Source organism: Myotis yumanensis, unplaced genomic scaffold (assembly GCF_028538775.1).
Source record: "Myotis yumanensis isolate MYYU_CA2020_CCGP unplaced genomic scaffold, mMyoYum1.0.hap1 SCAF_2, whole genome shotgun sequence".
Classification (NCBI taxonomy): domain Eukaryota; kingdom Metazoa; phylum Chordata; class Mammalia; order Chiroptera; family Vespertilionidae; genus Myotis; species Myotis yumanensis.
Genome location: NW_027223753.1, coordinates 175781336 through 175801281, shown reverse-complemented (window position 1 = coordinate 175801281; position 19946 = coordinate 175781336). Strand labels below are relative to the sequence as shown.

At 45.5% G+C, this 19946-nt stretch overlaps 2 protein-coding genes across 6 annotated transcripts in view; one reads left to right on the top strand and one right to left on the bottom strand.

Annotated features, from left to right (window-relative positions):
* MCF2L2 (MCF.2 cell line derived transforming sequence-like 2) overlaps nucleotides 1-19946 on the bottom strand; it is a 211932-nt gene that overhangs the window by 59446 nt on the left and 132540 nt on the right. The window lies entirely within an intron of this gene.
* On the top strand, nucleotides 4284-19810 carry B3GNT5 (UDP-GlcNAc:betaGal beta-1,3-N-acetylglucosaminyltransferase 5). 2 transcript variants are annotated; one of them, XM_070406726.1, is made up of 3 exons: nucleotides 4284-4433; nucleotides 8635-8731; nucleotides 15807-19810. In XM_070406726.1, the coding sequence occupies exon 3, from the start codon at nucleotides 16121-16123 to the stop codon at nucleotides 17252-17254; it is 1134 nt and encodes a 377-aa protein (XP_070262827.1). In that variant the 5' UTR covers nucleotides 4284-4433; nucleotides 8635-8731; nucleotides 15807-16120; the 3' UTR covers nucleotides 17255-19810. The 2 variants fall into 2 exon arrangements, with proteins under 2 accessions (XP_070262827.1, XP_070262828.1); XM_070406727.1 differs by lacking the exon at nucleotides 8635-8731.

Sequence of the window (19946 nt, the reverse complement as noted above, 5' to 3'; positions counted from 1 at the left end):
TTTCAGTTGTCCTTAAAATATCAGCACAACCAAACTTAAGTGTAAAACACAAATGGTTGCATCTGGGCCAGGCCTGCAGCCTCCATGTCACAGTCAACACGATTTCCTGGGCACCTGCTATAATGTTCTTGTTTTCTCAGTTCCGCCCCATCACAGGACCCAAATCATTGTACTCGGTTTAGAGAACTGGCAAGGCTGATACCAACTGTCTTTGAAAACATAAGCGTTAGCCAGACAACATTCAAGATTGTCCCTACACAAATGTCCTCATTCACTCAAGTTGGATGTGCCCTCCTGAGTAGGAGGCAGGAGATGGAGTTAGAGGCAACCCCCGGAAACTTTCCCAGAACCCTGACGGCCCTGGGAGTGTGAGGTGTGTGTCTGATCTGCAGGTGGGGAGGGGAGAGAAATGCTGGCAGAACTACTGTCAGGGAGTGGGTCCAGGCCACTGCCACTGGGGCTGTCTGGGCATTTGCAGCCTGGAGGGAGACCTGTGCCAGCTCACTCCACCCCAGTCCTCTCTCCCACCCCTCCCCCAGTGAGGCCGCTCCGTCCACAGCACAGCTCTACTGGACCAAGGAGGGTCCCAGCCTCCAGGACCTGCCTCTCTGAGGCTGCCCCGCCCGTGTGGGGTCCCTGCTGAGGTTAGATGCGCACATAGAGAGGCCCTGTGTGTGCAGCAGGCCCCTGCCCCATGCAGAGGAGAAGAGAAAGGAAGGCAGTGGGTTCTGAGAATGGCCTGCGGTGAGTGCCTCTGTGTGTCCTTGGCTCCCTGCATCTTCCAGTTCCAGGTGTACCTAGTGTGGCTTCATCCAGCGGCCAAGCCTTGGAATGGAGGGAGGATAGGAAATGTGCCAAACCACAGGAGCAGAGGCAAGACTGTGGGGGAGCAAATGCCTCAGTGTCAGCTCTGGGGCCTGCTGGCATCAGGGAGGAGCACACTGGGGCCATTGTCCTGCGGACAGGGCTTCCTGGAAAGAAAGTTTGAATATGTGATGGATGTGGGGAGCGTTCAGCACACATTTAACTCAACCAACGGTCAATACATGCGGATCCACTCTGTACAGAGCCTGTGGGGGATCCTTTGTGGGAACTGGAGATTCGTGGACGTGGGCTCCCCCCTCAAGAGGTCTGAGGCCTCTCAAAAGAGTAGAGAACAGCCCTAACCGGTTTGGCTCAGTGGATAGAGCGTCGGCCTGCAGACTGAAAGGTCCCAGGTTCGATTCCGGTCAAGGGCATGTACCTTGGTTGCGGGTGCATTCCCAGTAGGAGATGTGCAGGAGGCAGCTGATTGATGTTTCTCTCTCATCGATGTTTCTAACTCTCTATCCCTCTCCCTTCCTCTCTGTAAAAAATCAATAAAATATATTTTTTTTTTAAAAAAAGAGTAGGGAACAGATCCGCAGACAATTTACACAGCAACACAGTGCCAACTGTTACTGACACACAACGCCCTGGGCTGGGCCTGCTGGTGGGAAGAGGATTCTGGCCTTTGGGACAGTCAAGTTCCATCCAGTCAGCGTTTCACAAACACGTGTTTGGTTCATGCATTTCAGACGTGTCAAGCTTAGGGCTTGTGTGACACATGTAAGTGAAGACATTCACGTGTGGAGCTCAGAATCTATAGAAAAATAAGTCAGGGATAAAGGCCGTGGACGAGACCACCAGGGAGCAGGTGTGGGGAGGAAAGCCCAGCCCAAGGACTGGGGGTGGAGTGGCTGGCGGGCAGCACAGGAGGAGGCAGCCAGAGATGGTGCATTATGTAAAGGGGCGATGCTGTATTAACAGAGATGTGACACACAGCAGGTCCTTCTGCAGCCATGATGATGGGGTGCAGCATGAAGGCGCCTCTGCCAGCTCACCAGTGAGAGGCGCTTTCTGCAGCCGAGGTGGCATGAGGGTGATGGCACCCACCCAGCCCCTGAGGATTGCCGAGCTTGGCCCTTCATGCACGTAATTGTTATTGCAGTCAGTCCTCACTGCACCCTTCCAGGCAGGAATGGCCTGCGGTGTAGAGAAGGTGGGTCACTTGCCCAGATCCTGTGGCTGGCAGGAAGGAGGTCAGGATTCCAGCCCATCCCTCTCAGCTCAGGCTTTGCATGAACACTCAGCAGTTTTAGAACACAGCCTGTGGTGTGTCTGAGTAGGACAGGGCCTGAATAGGGTCTGTGAGGACATCTCCTGCCTAAGAGAATCCAGAAAGTGCAAATTACCTGAAGCAGTCAAGCCTGGCTCTGTGTCCACATGCTTCAGTTGTGTTAGTCGCTAAGCGGATCAGCTATGAAAACTGCTTCTCCATTATTTCAGCGACGCATGCTTCTTTCTCGGGTCTCTTCCTCCCACCATCTCCTAGGTCCTCTTGTACTTGGGGTTCAAGTCTTCTTTCCCAACAAGTTGTGAGACATGCCCTTCTGCCTTATTCTCTGGTCCTGTCTCCCACATCGGCTTCTCCTCTGCTCTTTCTCTGCCTTATCTTATTCTTGCTAAATCTAACATGCAAATTGCAATTCCTCTCATTTTTTCCAGTACGTTCTGCTGTTCTCTAGTGCTCTGTGAACCAAATTCCTGATTGTAGTGGTTTTTGTTCACCAGCAGCGACTGTGGATAAAGAGGGCAAGGCGACCCTGTCTTCCTTCCTTGAGATGGTTAAATCAGCATCACCACAATCATCTAGTCTTGTTTCTAATTAATTTCAAATTTTTCATGCATTTCCTCCCAGTTAAATAAATTGAGGGCTCCGTTCTTAGCCATCAAGCCTATCATTCTCTTTCTCCCCCTCTGGGGTGGGATGGGGAGCCAGCCTGGGATAGGAAATCCTCCCACATGAACAAAGGAACCTTCCAGACTGTTGCCCTCTTCCCTGTGTGGTGTGTACAGTGGGCACCCGGGCAGACGTTCTGGGCTACTCTGTTCATCCTCATCTCTCATCCACCCCCTCTTTCCACGCCGCCCCCCTGCCCCTGCCCCCCCCCCCCCCCCCAACAAAAGCCACACACATCCTCTCATCAATCTCCTGACTTACACTGGAAATGATTTACCTGCCTGGGGCTGGGGCATCTAGTTCCATATGAGATGATATGAATGTGTGATTTGCATGTATATATCAATGTTCTGGTCACTTTGTATTTCTTGTGAAACAGTCCTCTGGGTTTGTGCATGTGGAATGCTCTGCGGCTGACACATGGACCTATGTGGGCCTCGCTCCACATGGCCTGAAAGGAATATAAAGGTAACTGAACATTTGCCCATAGGTATGGCATACACATATGACAGATGGGAAGAATGTATGTGAAATTAGTCAGGATTTTATTTTGCATAGGCAAAGAAGGGAGGTGATTTGCATAGCATGAACAATGAGTCAGTTCCCTTATGGGTCCCTGTCAGTGACCCCCTTACAAATCACATTATATAAATATTTCTGTCTGTGTTCTGACATGCATATGGCACTATAACCTGAGTGGATAATAGCAGTTCTGAGTCATTCTCTCTAATTGGATGGCTCAAAATAAGCTAAAGGGCTTACAGAAAGCAGTTATAAACCATCTGGAAAATTTAATTTGAAATAACAGGTACAATACTGTAATTACAATTTCAAACTCGGATTCAGTAATGTACTTTTAACCCATTACCTGTCTTATTCCTTTTACAATAAGAAACGCAAAGCTTTTAATTTACTTGATGTGGATTAATCTTTTTTTCTCATGTTCAGAAATATGTACAATTACAAAATCGTTCAAAGTATTAATGACAATGTTAAATGATGATGTTTGCTAAGTGATAATGCTTGTTCTATAAGATGGCTGGGACATCTGAGGAATAAGAAACCAAACACATAAAGGATTTAGTTACTCTCTCCTTCAGTAGAAATTTACATTCTTCTGATTTTTGTCTAGAGGTGCGCATTAAGTACTGTGAGCAAGAAAAGCAGCTCCAAGAAGACATTCGTGTGGATTCTGGCTCACAGTCGATCATCTGAGGATATGTTCTCAATTAACTAACGAGGCGCCGGGCAGCACTTCCCGGAGTGGCCTGGCACCCACTGGGACTGAATCCGGTGGGACCTACCCATCGAGAGCAGCACATCACCACCACCACGCGGATGGTGGCGGAGGGGCAAGCAGGCTGGGCTTCGCAATGACCCACGACGCCAAGAGGTGCAGGAAACTCGCGCCCGCAGACCGCGCCGTGGGAGAGCCTCCGGGGCGCCGCGCCCCCGCCCTCCGCCCGCGCCCCTGATTGGGTCCGCTCTCATCTGCCCACTCCACTCGGCTCCCCGAGGAGGAAGCCAGCGAGTCCGGCCCGCGCTGACTGCCCAGGCCTTGCCCCGGATCAAGCGGGCACGTTTTGTTTCTGAGGCCAAAAGGCCTTTGCTGCGATGTCGGGAGGACAGCCGACCGCCGACTTGGGAGTTTGAGGAGCCGGGCTTGGAGTTGGTAAGTTGTGCTGTAGGCGCTCTTTGAAATTCAGCTGGGCTTGGAAGGAAGCTCCTTGGGGGAGGGGGCGATTCCCCTCCCTGCCTTGCATTTTTTAAAACGAACCGCTGGGGTGAAGCTTTAGTTTTCCGTGGCGTTTCCTTCTTTTGTCACGGAGGCTCCTGGCATCAGCGGTGCGACAGGAGCTCTTTCTGTCCCGGCTCGCGCTTGGAACAGTTGCTCTGAACAAGGAAATAAAATGATGGGGCGACGGCTGAGGCAGCTCAGCCGAAACTTGCCTCCCAGAGAGGAGTAGCCGCCGCTCGTTCCGAACGAATGGCTTGCTAGTCTAACAGATTGTATCTCCTCATGGAACTGTATTGAGACCAGTCGCTCCAGGGTAATTAACTAGAGATCGACGGTACGATTTTTAAAAATTGCTCTACAGCCGACGGCGTCCGACATGGGGTGACCCTCCCACCCCGCCGCGGGGTGGAAAGGGGGTCCTCCCGCTCTGACCACTGAATGGGGGAAGCGCCAGCGCGCTTCTGGGAAACCTCAACTCCCTGATGAGTTGTTCTTTGTGCCCGGGAAGCGGAGACCGAGAGCAGCTCCAGATCCGCCGTCCGGGCTCGGGCCGCCCAGCCTGCGCCCCGCCCCTGCCCGGCCCCGCCGGCCGCCCGCCGCGCCGCCGCAGGGAGCAGCCCGGGACCAAGGAAAGGAGGCTCGCAGTCTCTTCTGTCCGCCCCGGACCTGACGAGGTTTCTTAGGGCGGGAGGGGAAGGTGGCGAGGAGGTGAGGGCGCGCACGTTCGGGAGGGCGGCCGCAGGACTCCAGGTTGGAGTGCGCGCCGGGATCGGGCGCGCGGCTGGGCGTCGGGAAGCGGGAGCGGCCCCGCGCGCCACGGGGTCGGGCCGGGGCCGCGGGAAGCGCGGCGGAGAAGGGGGGCGCGTTTCCTCCCGAGCGCCTTTGTTCGCTGCTGCTTGGGGGCGGGCGCCGACCACCGGGACCCCGGGCCGAGCCGCCGCCCCGGCGCTGCAGGCGCAGTGAGGCTGGGGGGCGCGGAGCTGCGCTGGGGGGTAAGTTTCCTGGGGGGTCTGGCGGGTTCCCCCACCCGAGGGAGCTCCGGCGAGGCGCCCGCCGCGCCCCGCTGCTGAGACCCGCCCGAGCGCGGGAGACCCGAGGCCTCCGATTTCGGCGGGGGTCCCCCAACCTTGCTCCGCCCCGAGGCTGCGGGGGTGAATTCGGGTAGGAAACTTGCGTCGCGGTGGAAACTAGGAACCGCCAGACTGAGGACGCTTGCGTGGCTGGGGGAATGGAGACGAGGAAGTGGGCCGGCCGGGGGAGTGGGGAAGGAGACCTCTTCCTAGCGGGAAGGTCTCTGCCACTCTGTGGTTTTTTTGTTTTGTTTTTTTTACTCTGCTGAATTTTATTTTGCACCCCAAAGTGACATACCATATAGGTGAACGTAGCAACTTTTCCTCTGACTCTGACCACACACCCTATCTTTTTGCTTTCCCAGTGCTGGTTTTCATAGGTCATGGATCATGTTGAAGAGACACCTACGTTGAAGTTACACAGTGGTGGGTGGGGGCTTGTAGCTCATATTTAGGGTAATTCTCTGATGAAAGGACAGCTATTAGAATTGGACTTGGTCCTCTGTGTCTTTATTTTGGGAAACGTTGCCTGGTCCCTATGGGGGAGGGGAGAGAGATGTGAGAAGTTGAAACTGACCCAGAAAAGGATGGCTGAAGGGAGTTGTATGAAGTAGTGGCGCTGAAAAGGTCCCATCCTGAACTTCCTGAAAGGGGACTGGTGATGAGCAGTTAAGGTTTTACTTTCTCAAAACAAAACTTATGGTAGATTTTATATCTTGTCACAGGGGATGGGGCGCTGCTTTTTGGGGGGTCAACTCTTTTATTTTAAAGCAAGATACACTCAATATCTAAAATATTTCCCGTATATACTTAAAATGATCCTTCTCTCCCCCGCTCCTTCTCTCCCCCTCTTCTTCTCTCTCCCACCTTTTCCCCTGTCCCACAGGCATTCTCCTTGAGTATTTACTGAGCACCCTCCCAGGGTGAGGCTGACTCTAACCCACATGAGTCCTCCGGGGGCTCACCCTGACACCTTAACATGGGGATGAGTGCTATGACAGGGAAACTGTTCTCCAGGAAGTGAGAAATGAGAGATGATTACAGACAATAGTCTGGGGAGGGTCTGGGTTGGAGCAGGGGTTGAGTGGAGGGGGGCAAAAAAGGAAGAAAATGAGAGACATCTGTCATACTGTCAACAACAACAACAAATGTGAAAAAGAAAAAAGAGGCATACATGATATTGGACATAGTGCTTTGCTCCCTCCCCACAAAAAAAAATCTCAAAAGGTGAAGAATTTTCAAAATAAAGTGTAGGCTATAGCAAATAAACTTTATATTTCACTAAAGTGGAGATCGAGTTTCCCTTTTATAAAAGACTGATTCAAATAATGAGACTGTAGGAAAAGAAAATAACTTTCTCTCAAATATAGCACAGGTTGAATCATAACTCATGGGTTTTGAAATGGGTCATCTTTTAAAATGGGTCACTTTGGCTAGAATCATTGCACTTGGTGACTTTCAAATTGTAAAAGTAGAGTTCTTTCTGAGGATCAGCTGCACTAGAACCTACGTAACAAAACAGGACATGGTAGTAGAAAGAAACCGGGAGAAATTCAGAAAGAACAGTGTAACTCTAGACCAGTGGTTCTCAACCTTCCTAATGCCGCGACCCTTTAATACAGTTCCTCATGTTGTGGTGACCCCCAATTTCATTGTTACAAATTGAACATAATTAAAGCATAGTGATTAATCACAAAAACAACATGTAATTATATATGTGTTTTCCGATGGTCTTAGGCGACCCCTGTGAAAGGGTCGTTCGACCCCCAAAGGGGTCGCGACCCACAGGTTGAGAACCGCTGATCTAGATGATCACAGTATGCATACACAGGGTGAGGCAAAAGTAGGTTTACAATTGTTTGTATAAAAAATAATAAAATACTTAATAAATACTAATACAAGACTAAACTCTGTTTCTTGTATTTACAACTGTAAACCTACTTTTGCCCTGCCTCCTACATAGGTATAAGTATCTTATCATGTTTAAAGATAAGAAAGTTGGTCTAGTGAGATGACCAAACTTTTTTTTAAATCCTCACCTGAGGATATGTTTTTATTGATTTTAAAGAGAGAATGGGAGAGAGAAACATGGACTGGTGGCCTCCAATAGATGCCCCAACTGTATGCACCGAACTACGTATCCTGACCAGGGGCCGAACCTGCAACCTAGGTATGTGGCCTGACCGGGAATCAAACCTGCAGCCTTTCTGGTGTTCAGGTTGATGCTTCAACCAATTGAGCCACCCAGCCAGGGCAAGATAATCACACTTTGAATAAACAAAAGTGATTTTTTTACATTTTAATGCCGGAAATTCAGAGGCTGACTTTGATCTGAAATTTTTACAATTATCGTCCATAGTGAAGGCTTTGACACTCTCAGAAGCCAGTTTTCTACAGAAAGGAATGAATGTTCTACCAAGTCTGCAGGTAATAAGCTTCCCAGTTCAAAATACTATTACACAGCTTAAGATGCACCTAAGATTTCACATTTTATTCCTTCCCTCTAATTCTTTCTACAACTTTCTGATAGTTCTCTAGACAAAGTACGTTAAAAGGTTTACTGAAATCAGGTGTCCTCCATAATGTACAGGGTCTTATAACCTTTGGCTTTGCCATCATCATTAAAATGTATTTTTTAAGGGCTTGTGGAAACCATATTGTTCTTTCCTATCAAGGACAATAGAAGACCGTGGTTAGATGTTAGTAGTAAGTGCCTTTAGCAATCAGATCAGTATTTTAAAAAACTCATATCTAGTGAATATTTTGCTAGAAGAATATTAGGAGTTTATCTCATCGTTTTTAAAGGAAAATAATCCCAAAGACTATCAGCTATCTGCTGTCTATACCATCACAGTAAAGACCCATGAACAATTTCTAGAGAAAGGAAATTAGTGTACACCTGATCTGCACCATTTTTTGGCAATAAATTATCTCAAAGGAGCTTCAGAAAACACTGTGTGGTATACGGTTTGGAGACAAGTCAAGCTCATGTGACCAGTAGTGGAAGCACCACTTTTGTTCATATTCTGAAACTCTTGGTTGCTTCACTCTCTTGCCTCCATCAGGTGGAGTCCAGGCTGCACCAGAACGTTTACTCGCTCTGGTAATGGATACATGCTGGAAGCATCCCTGAAGCCTTCCCGGCATCCCATCTACCACACAGTAAGTGAGGAAATTAATATTTGTTGAATTAATTAACTGTAGGCATTATCTACTTCCAGGGCTGCCCAGCATAATGCCTGAAGCAGGGTAGGTGCTTAATAAATGGTAATTAACTTATTATAGTAAGTGTTGACTAGCTGAGACAGAACTGTATTATATATACACATTGTGTTTTACACCATTATTTTTGTACTCTGTAGTCCTTCAATCAAATGTTGTTTCCCAAATATAATGTCCAGAACAGGGCATAGGAACTGCCTTCGGACAACAGGCTTATATGTATAGTTTATATAATAGGTTTATATTGGGTTAGATTGTCAACTTATTTCTAAATCACTAGCTTTCATATCAGAATTTGACCTCAGCTTTGTATGACTCGTTCATTTCATCCAATACTTATTCAGCAAATACTTGCTTAAATCATGCCCTCTGAGTCCTATACTTTTTCTCCTTCCCTCCTTCTCACCTCTTTTTTTTTTTAAACCTCCTTTGCCACTTTGGCTCCCCTCTCTTAAATACCCTAATCTTTTTTGTGGAGGAGAGGCTTTATACACCCACAAAGGACATGGACTCACCAGGTTCCTGGGTGCTCTGGAATCAAGAAAAGGAAGGAGGAAAAGTAGAGATGGAGGGTCAGGAAAGGGGTATGTTACAAAGGAAGTGAGAACACGCTCGGACAAGATGCAGGCGGGAGGGAGCAAAACGTAAGTGACTCCAAACTTCACACAGTGAAGCAGGTTCTTTGCCTTCTTGGGCCGCTTCTCTTGGCCCTGCCCCACCTGCTCCCCTGCCCTCCCATCCTGATGGGAGCTCCGGGAAGGGCAGCCTTGCCAGGGCAGGGAAGGAAGGGCAGGGGAGGACCTCAGGGAGGGACCAGGGCCTCACCTGGAATTTATGAGGTTACGTGGTGAACCCCAAGTCTCAGGACTTCAGCTTCTTCTTCTGCAAAATGGGGAGATGATTTCTCCCTCATAGATTGTTGTGAGAGGTAAAGGGTTCGTACATGTGTAAGGCATTCCGAACGTGCCCGCTGTACAGTAAACACACCCATGTTAGCGACTGTTGCTAGAGTGGGCAACGGAGAAGTTTGCTCCTTAAGTGGGCAAGCACAAAACAAGAACTGTGTTTAAAAGAGCAAACAGCCCTGTCAACCAACAGCTATGCTCAAGAATGAATACAGAAGGCCAAGCTTAGAAAGGCAAATGTTTGACCTTTACGAGGCCTACTTTATAGTTCAGCTTCTTTGTTTGTTTCAAATTCTGTATACTCAGACTCGTTACTGGAAATTTTTAATGACTTTTAATATAACTCCTGGATTATAATACTGTCTGCTCTGTAGTCCTGTGTTACCAGTTTCCTTTGCACCTGTCTTTACTTAGGTCCTGTCTTTGTTTGTTTGTTCACTTGGTATTTCCCTGTCTTTATTTTTCCCGTAACCAGCAAACAGAAATCTATACCTTTGTGTGACTTACAAAGAAGCATATAACTGAGTTTACATGGATGAGGCTTATTACTGGATTCACATGGTTGGTTTTATAACCTCGCTCTTTCTCTGTCCCACATCCATGCTTGCTGTGTTGGCATTGAAAGACTTTCGACAAACACTGAATCAACAATTAACTCTTTAAATGTATTCTTTGTGGAGGGATAACAACTCCAAATAACTTCTAATCTTTGTCCAAGGTTTGAGCAAAGGTTTCATAGCTACTTACAGCCACAAAAACACCTAAAAATAACTGTTGGGGAGAATTTTTTACAGGCCTTATGTTGAAACAATTATTTTATTGCTTTGAGAGAGAGAGAGAGAGAGAGAGAGAGAGAGACTAACATTGATCAGTTGCCTCCTGCACACGCCCTGATTGGGGATCAAACCCACAACCTGGGTATGGGCACCAACCCGGAATCGAACCCACCACCTTGTGGTGTACGGATGATGCTCCAACCAACTCAGCCACACCAGCCAGGGCAACACCCAATTGATTAAATAATAAAATAAAAGTGAGAGAATATGTGAGTTGTGTATTCAAATTTCAGATTGCTTCCTTCCTTCTTGAGCAAATAAAATAGGTAAAGAGTACTAAACAGAAACCAGTTGTGTTTCTCAGCACAAGTTACTACAACTAATGTGATAAGAAAAATCTATGGGAATCAAATTATAGCCTTTCCAGTAAATTCAGGGCTTTTTATTCCTGATTTCTTTTAACATGGCAGTTTGGCTCCTGAGGATTGGTCCTAGCTATGTTTAACAGGGAGGAGAGGATCAGACAAGCCAGGTAAAAATTCTTGAAATGTAAAACAAAACGTAAAGATGGGACAGAAAATATCATCATTTTTCCTTTTGTGTTATGCCCGGACAGGAAACAAAAATTGTGTTTCACTGGAACTTTGGCATAAAAGTTTAAATGTAAAAGGTACATAGTACTTGGGCTTTTTAAGAAAAATTGTAACTTTCTGGAGGAGCATCATTAGTTCATAATCATACTTGCATCACTTTTCAGTGATCCTGGCCCTGACCTTCAGTATGCCTCAGGGAATGGAGAGGGCAGGAGCCTGGGAATCCGAGACACACATGGGAATGAGAAGCTGACAATGTGTGACTCTTCTCCTATCTCAATGAGGCAGGAAGTGAACGCATCGGCTAAGAGTGAGGAAGACAGACCTCAGAGAGGGGAGACTTAGCATGGCTGGTGAAGAGACTGGGAGAGGGAGAAGGTCGGGACAAGTGAAGGACAGTCACACAGCACGGAGTGTCCTGCCCACAGCTGGGTATGGCCATTGGCAGGGATGCTGCCTGCAGGTGTCACACCTTCCCCAGCAGCCTGGCGGGTGTTGTAGGAGCAGAGAAGACGGGGGTGACCTGAGGTCTGGGGCTGTTGGGGTGGCAGGACGGGAACCGAGGAGAGGAGGGCGAAGGTGCCAGATGGTTCCTCATCCAAGGCAGGGAGGTGGGTCAGGAGCTCGCTGGGTGGGGTGAGGGGGTTGGGGGCAGGGAGAGGTGGGCAGAGTGTTCTAAATGAATATATAGAGGTGGTGGTTGAAGATGAGTGTACTGGAGAGTGTGTGTACTTGAGTTTAGAATTTAGAGGGAATGAAGTTCCAAGCGAAGCCATGTAAAGAAAGTGTAGCAGGGAGGAAATGTGAACACAGTGGTGCATACATCATAAAATAAGACTTCCTTAAGCTTCCGGGTGTCTTCTTTATGCTCAGAGCGCCCACCGCATCTTCAGTCCTGCGTGCCTCCATCTCATGACCTGCAGGACTTCTCTACCCGCTGTGTCCCCAGCACCTCACACTCAATACAAATCTAAAACCGAACACGTTCCCCCCTCATGTTAACTAATGAAACCAGTTTCCCTCCTCTGTCAGCAATACCTGAAACTAGATCCCACCCCTCCTCCTCCTGACCCCCATCGCAGGTCACTCAGCAAGTACTGCTGGTTTCTGTTTTCCTTGAGAGGGTCTTCTTTATCCCCTCTCCCCCCTCCACTCCCACCACGCCGGCTGGGTCCTCTCCACCTTGTGCTGTGTCAGCACGAGGCCCGGATGAACCAGTGTCCTGGTCTCCAGCCCTCTGCGTCCATCCCGCATGCCACTGCCAGATCAATCCGAATATTAAGACGATTATCAGCTACACACAGACAGTTATCAGCAAGAAAGGCCTGTGTGTGGCTTCACTTAGAACTTCATTTCCTCTAAATTCTAAATTGTACTACACATACTCTCCAGTACACTCATCTTCACCACAACCTCATGCCATTGCCAGATCAAGAGAATATTAAGGAATCTGTTCCTTCTCAATCCGAATATTGCAAAAAGCTTAATTCATTTTGACAAGGGAGCTAGTAATAAAAATACAATCTCCTGGGACTTCCTGCTGCCCTATTATTATCAAGGTTCTGCATATGCAGGCCCCAACCTCCCTGCTTTCACATTCATCCGTTTCTCCAATACTGGCCACACTGCGATTCTTTCCTTTCTTTCTTTCTTTCTTTTCAAGCATTTTTTAAAATATATTTTATTATTGGTTTCAGAGAAGAAGGGAGAGGGAGAAAGAGAGAAATATCAATGATGAGAGAGAATCTTTGATCGGCTTCTCCTGCATGCCCCACACTGGGGATTGAGCCCGCAACCTGTGCATGTGCCCTTGACTAGAATCAAACCTGGGACCCTTCAGTCTGCAGGGTGATGCTCTATCCACTGAGCCAGACCAGCTAGGGCGATTCTTTCCTTTCTTGCCTGAAATAGACTGCCTCCCTTCCTGCAGCTACCTACCTCCTCCTCGTCCTCAGGCCCTCTGACCAGCTGTCACTATCTCTCCTCCTGGGAACAGTCTGACTGTGCCTGGAGCTGGTGCCGCCCATAGTCGGGCTGACACACGGTCTGTACCTTCTGTGGCGTGTTGATTGTCACCCCTGGGAGCTGTGCTTTCATGTGGGCACCATGAGTCTTGTCTCAACCAGATTGTAGATGCTCTCAGACTAGAGACTATAAAATACTACTTCACGACTCCCACTGGGCCTGGCACAACTATTTCCACAGCGAGGACTCAGATACTTGTAGGATTCATTGAAACATTGGACACCGAGATTGTTGAACTTAAAGTGCACACGTCACCATCTTGATTAAAACTTCAAAATGTATAGCACGTTTGCATGGTATTTTAGGATCACAAAAGGAGACTCAACAAAGAAATGAATTGATGGCCTGGGTGAAGCAGGATAAAATCAGGGGTAGTTTAGGGAACCTGGTAGCCTGTACGTGCACTAACTGGGTTTTTCCAGCAAAGTTTAAGGAGCTGTGCCCTCAGTTAAGAGTAATTGAGGGGCACAGCTCCCAGACTAAAAGGTATTTGGGGTGGGGTCTGCCACCTTCTCTTCTGATGCTCCTACTTCTGTTCTTTCTTCCTCTGACTACTCCTGTCTATTAGGGATGAGAATATTATTAAGGATATCTGTTCCTTCTCCATCCCAACAGAAGCAAACCCAAGTTGCATCCTGAATATTTGCATATTTTCCTTTAAGCAGTTCTTTGCCCTGTGCTCTCTAAGGTCTTTCCTGTTTCCCATTTCCAGCAGGCTCTGAGTCACCTGTAACTTCTCCATGCCCTCATTAACCATACATTGATATCACCTCTCATTTGCAGATGAAGTCACCAAGTTAGAGTGCAGTGAGGGGTGCCCGAGGTTACACGATAAATCTGGCCCCAAAGCAGGGTAGCCCTGGAGTTTCCAGCCTGTGGATTGGTCACTGCACCAGCTGTGGGCACACAAAGGAAGCTGCACCCACAGCATTCTGTGTGGTCGTGCTGAGCTTTGCAAGCATTGTCGGGATGGCTTTGTTTCCTGGAAGGCCCTGCGTGTTCTTTTCTCCAGGCCGGGCAGGTCTGTGGGCTTCTGCTCGGTTCCCTTTCCTGCAGGTTGAATACGGAAGCTAGAAGATGTGCTCTGGAAAAGCTGTAAGACTGCGAGTCAGAAGAGTGGGGGGCAATTGCATCTGCGTGGTCTCTGTTCGCAAAGCCAGAGTTGGGGGCAACATGGTCTCATTGTAATTAATGAATTTAGATCCCGGATGTGCTCTTGCTTTTGGTTGGGAAAGGCCGCCTGGTGACTATGTTCAGTTTGGAGGAGTTCAGGTGTTCTTTTGTTAGAAGAAGCTGGGTACTCTAAAAGAGTAGTTTACCTTTCTCAAATCTTCCCCTCATCTAATCAGGACTATCCCTGGCATATATTTCTGATTGATATAAATGGTGGGTAAACAATTCAAGCCCGTGCAGGTGAAGTAATCTTGTTTTAGGGCTTTACTTGGGGTCCAGAACCTAAATAAGCAGCATGAGTCATTAGCTTCGTGACAGGTTCTTTGTCATTTTTCATAAAACTGTTCTGACTCTGAGGTCAGTTGGGAACAGTTGAAGAACTATGGGAAATTAAGGTAAATACTTATGTGATACAAGGATGGGAGATAAAATAAATGTTATGGGCTGGCTGCTAGGTTGTAGTGACGTTAGCAGCAGCAACGCACCCACTGGATGAGTAATAGATCGCAGTTCATTGGAGAGATACCAGGGCAACTGAGAGTCAAGTGTACATGAGGAAGCTGAGGAGTTAGGCTTGTGGTCGGATTGTCTGGCAAGAAGGTCAGACTTGTAAACCACTGTGAATGTGGGCCGAGGCAGCTAGCCCTGGAACGTACTAAGCACAGCTGCTCAGATATGGGAAGCTAATCTGTGCCTGTGGTTCCGAAGTTCACTCCTTTGTTACCTTTCCAGGGTCTTTAGGAATAGACACTGCAGGTTAGATTCAACTGAGAATTTTCTCTGAATTCTTTTCTTTTTTTCCCCCCCAAATGTATTTTTATTGATTTCAGAGAGGAAGGGAGAGGGAGATGAAAGCATCAATGATGAGAGAGACTCAATGATCAGCTGCCTCCTGCACGCCCCCTACTGGAGATCGAGCCCACAACCTGGCATGTGCCCTTGATCGCAGTTGAACCTGGGACCGGGTGCTCTATCCACTGAGCCAAACCGGCTAGGGCTTTTCTCAGAATTCTTGAACACATGCTGTCTTAAAAATCTGCAGATAAGAAATCTCTGTTATTTTGTAACAGAGAGGTAAGCCTCCAATTCCCTCAGTGTGTCTGGGGCAAGCTTTATTGAATCTGTACTATTATGAACTTGCTTTCATCATTCATCTATTTTGCCTTGAACTGTATAGTTACTTTCATCCTGACTCTATTTCAAATCAATATAGTCTTGGATGGACCCATTTGAGAGATTTAAAGTTTAAGTATATACGATAATAGCCATTTTAGAGGGCTTTTATTTTTTATTTTTTTTTTAAGGTTGAGGAGAGAAAAGGGTCTCTGTATTCTGAATGGGAAGAAAGTAGAGAGTGCTTCTTTATTTTTCCCTCTACTCCCCTTAAAAAAAATAGACAGCTGTATGTTTCTCTAAGTGCTTGCTGCCTCGTTGCCCTATCCAGGTCAGTCCAGTTACATTTAGTTTGTAAGGAATTATGAGTAGTTTATTCCTTTTCGGCAACCCATTCACTTGTCATCTTTCCTTGTCCCAACTCTAATAGGCTACACTTAACTTCCGCAGAAGGAAGTACATGGGATACCTGCTCGAAGCCAGCCACCGAACTCGATGAAGGATGCCGGCGTGGGAACATATTGATGTACCAGTGTCCTTATTCTATAGTGTGTTCCATTCTTTTGCAATCTCAGCAAAAATGGTCTTCAAAGAAAACATTTTGTGACATAAGAAGCTCCTTTTACATTTGTAACGACCAGCCTGTCTTAAGATGAACATCGGTTCTACAGAGTACGAAGTTCTGAGGTCTCGAAGAAGCACATGCCCATTTAACACGGAGCCTAACTAGGAACGGACGTCAGAATGTTTGTTAGTGGCAGAAGAGTGAAAAAGTGGCAGTTTGTCCAGTTGTTTGCCACTTGTTTCATACTGAGCCTCATGTTTTTTTGGGAACCATTTAATAACCACATTGTGAGCCATATGAAATCCTACTCTTACAGATACCTCATAAACAGCTACGACTTTGTGAATGAGAGCCTGTCTCTTAAGCGCAGCGAGGATGGGGCTCCTCGCTACCAGTACTGGATTAACCACAAGGAGAAGTGCCAAGCACAGGATGTCCTCCTTTTACTGTTTGTGAAGACTGCTCCTGAAAACTACGGCCGACGTTCTACAATCAGGAAAACGTGGGGCAATGAGAAGTATGCTCGGTCTCAACTTAATGCCAACATCAAAACTCTGTTTGCCTTAGGAACACCTTCGAACCCACTGACGAGAGAAAAACTGCAAAGGAAATTGGTTTGGGAAGACCAGATGTACAATGATATAATTCAGCAAGACTTTGCCGATTCTTTCTACAATCTGACTCTTAAATTACGTATGCAGTTCAGTTGGGCAAATACCTTTTGTCCACATGCTAAATTCCTTATGACTGCTGATGATGACATATTTATTCACATGCCAAACCTTATTGAATACCTCCAAAGTTTAGAACAGATGGGTGTTCAAGACTTTTGGATTGGTCGCGTTCACCGTGGTGCCCCTCCCGTTAGAAACAAACACAGCAAATACTATGTCTCCTATGAAATGTACCAGTGGCCAGCTTACCCTGACTACACTGCTGGGGCTGCTTACGTGATCTCTAGTGATGTAGCTGCCAAAGTCTATGAGGCCTCACAGACACTCAACTCTAGTCTTTACATTGATGATGTGTTCATGGGCCTCTGTGCCAATAAAATGGGGATAGTACCACAAGACCATGTGTTTTTCTCTGGGGAAGGGAAAACTCCTTATCATCCCTGCATCTACAATAAAATGATGACATCTCATGGACATGTTCAAGATCTTCAGGTCCTTTGGGAGGATGCCACAGACCCTAAAGTGAAAACAGTTGCAAATGGTTTTTTTGGCCAGGTATACTGCAGGATAATGAAAATAGTTCTCCTTTGCAAGTTGACCTATGTGGACACATATCCCTGTTGGGCTGCCTTTGTCTAATAGTACTTGAATGTTGTATGTTTCCACTGTCACTGAGCCAAACCTGGACGAAAAACCTTTAAATGTTTGTCTATACCTTAAGTGAAAGATGAATCTGAACAAAACAAAGAAATATTTTGAAAGTGCAGTCTCTCAGAATTTTTCTTTGTAGAAGCTATTCAGTATAACTTATCTACTTCATTGCCTAAATCCATTTCAAGGAATTTATATTTAGAAAAGGTTTGTGAAAACAAAACTAAAGGGAAATTCAAGTTCTCAATGCCACACGTGTAACTGCAGCATAAAGAAGTTATTAAGGAACCATAGTGTTAGAATAACTGCATTGGAAAGTACGAACCAAGTGTAGAGTGTACCATTTCAAAGAAAGGAATATGTTGTTAAACTAGGTATACAAGTTAATTTTTATTAAAGAGCACTTGATGGAAATGGTGGGGGCAGCGGAGGATTGGCATAAGAGAAAGTACTGCATCTGGTAAAGGCAAGCCTCATATTTTTCAGAGGAGATTTAGGAAAATGTATAGCAGGTCCTCAAATAACCTGGTTTTGTCAAGCATCATTTTGTTACAGCATTGATGAGATTTTTTAGGAACTTGACTCTTGTTTATATCAATTAGCCTATTGTAAAAATTTTTCATTATACATTGTTCCACTGCAGTTCCAACTTACCGATAATGTTAAATGAGGACTTCCTGTACACAATTTCTTGCTAAACAGCCAAATCACTATTGTCACATCCATGTAGATAGTATTGGGGCCATTTAAAACATATTTATGTCTTTTCTTTTTCCAAAGTTTAATGTAAAATTGGAGAAGTCATTAGCTCTGCCCTAACTGGTACTCTCTCTATATATTTATCATTAGAAAATGACATAAAACATGGCAGCTTGCTACCCATAGGGTCCTTCTGTCGGAAGAAATCATTGTTTATTCAAATAAGCTGATATTAATTTTAATTCAATGAATTTTTCAACTAGTTCTTAAATATTCAATATTGGTCTGTTTTTAAGGTAGTTATTTGAATGTAGTTTGCATAGAGGCATAATATAATGAAGACTTCAAAAGGAAAGGTAGAACATTAAAAACTTCCTTTCTCTATAAATTATAAAATAAAATTCTTAATATCTAAGTTATTGTAATGGTTCCTAAAATTAGCCTGCTCCTCCCCAACAGGTCTCATAAACCACAGTATTTTGTTCCAGTTTCAGATTTTAAAATTGAGTGTATTAAACGTCACACCAAAACTACAGTATCTTCAAAAAATTGATTTCATCAAAACAACCATTAGACGTATCTTTGACGTTTAAGTATTTGAAACTTGAAGTCAGAATGAAAGTTGTCAGAATGAGATTGAAAGCATTTGTAAAGCCATATGTCCCTTATAATCAAGGAGATGTGGCTGAGACAGAATAGAGGGAGTTTCATTTCTTTTACAAAGCAGGGTAGAAAGGTGGCCACGGTGCTAACAGCTTCCCCTCACTGCAGAAAGAACGGGGTGATGCCTATTATTAGGAGGATCATCTGAAAGCCAAAATAGCGACTTCAGCAAAAGTAGTTGTACTGATTATAAAACCTTTGTCTGCAGAGGTGCTTGTTAGGGAAAACGAAGAGTCTCTCGTTTAGATGATGTTTGAAACATGGAAAACAAAAGAAAACTAAAAAAAGAATCCTCAGTAAACACAACTAGATGATGGCATATACAATTATTTTTTGCAGGTAGCTTTTTAATGTTTACAGAAATCTTTTTCTCTATTTTGAACATTGAGGCTTGTTTATGTTGATTGCTGAGATAATTCAGAATTCTTAACTAATGTCAAAACTACAGTGTCAACCATTGCAGTTTATAGTTCCCTTCAGAGTAGATTCGGGGTTTTTAGATTACAGCTTGAAATTTCTGACCAATTTAAAAAACTGGAGAGAATAAAAGCACAGTGTGACGAAGCAGACGTATAATTAGTTTTCATTAGTTGCGTCTTTATATAACAGCTTGCCTTTTGGCCATACACACCCTGTGTAGCTATACTTGTAACTGTCTAAATTTTTCATTGGTTGAAAATATCAGCGTCTCCCTGGCCATTGAAACGATCTCATTTGTTAACAGCAGTACTTCTGTGAAACAGTTATTTATTTGTGAAAGAGCTCTCCTCAACTGTGTTCATCTTTTTCCTTTTTGCTGAGAATAGAACAGATTTAAATTTGCAGGAAATATGAAGGCCCTTCCTTTTTGAATAAGAAGGAAGTTGCCAGATGCTTCTTTCATCAGACTTAAAGTACTGAGAAGACTATTTGTAAATACAATATAAGGATTCCCGCCTTTTAAAAAGGAAGGTACAACTTTGGTGCTCCAATGCAGGGCTGTCTGAAAACTCATAAACGAAGGGAAAATAAACAATCAGCCTGGACGGTCACTTGGGTAGAAGACGGTTGTACACAGTGTTATTGCTAAAACGTTTTACCTCTTGGTTGGTTCGCATCTTTTTTTCTTTCATATTATTAATTTGATGCCAAAATGTTAAATATTTATATTATTTGAATTTTGCTTATATGTTAAAATAATTAGTGTGTTTTTTTTTAAAAAATCTGTGATTTACAATAAACAACTTGAAAATTGTCAGCAGATGTGTATTTTCACAAGGGTTTTTAAACTCCTGTGTGAACACCATTTGTTTATATCTAATCAGCTTTTTCTTTTTAA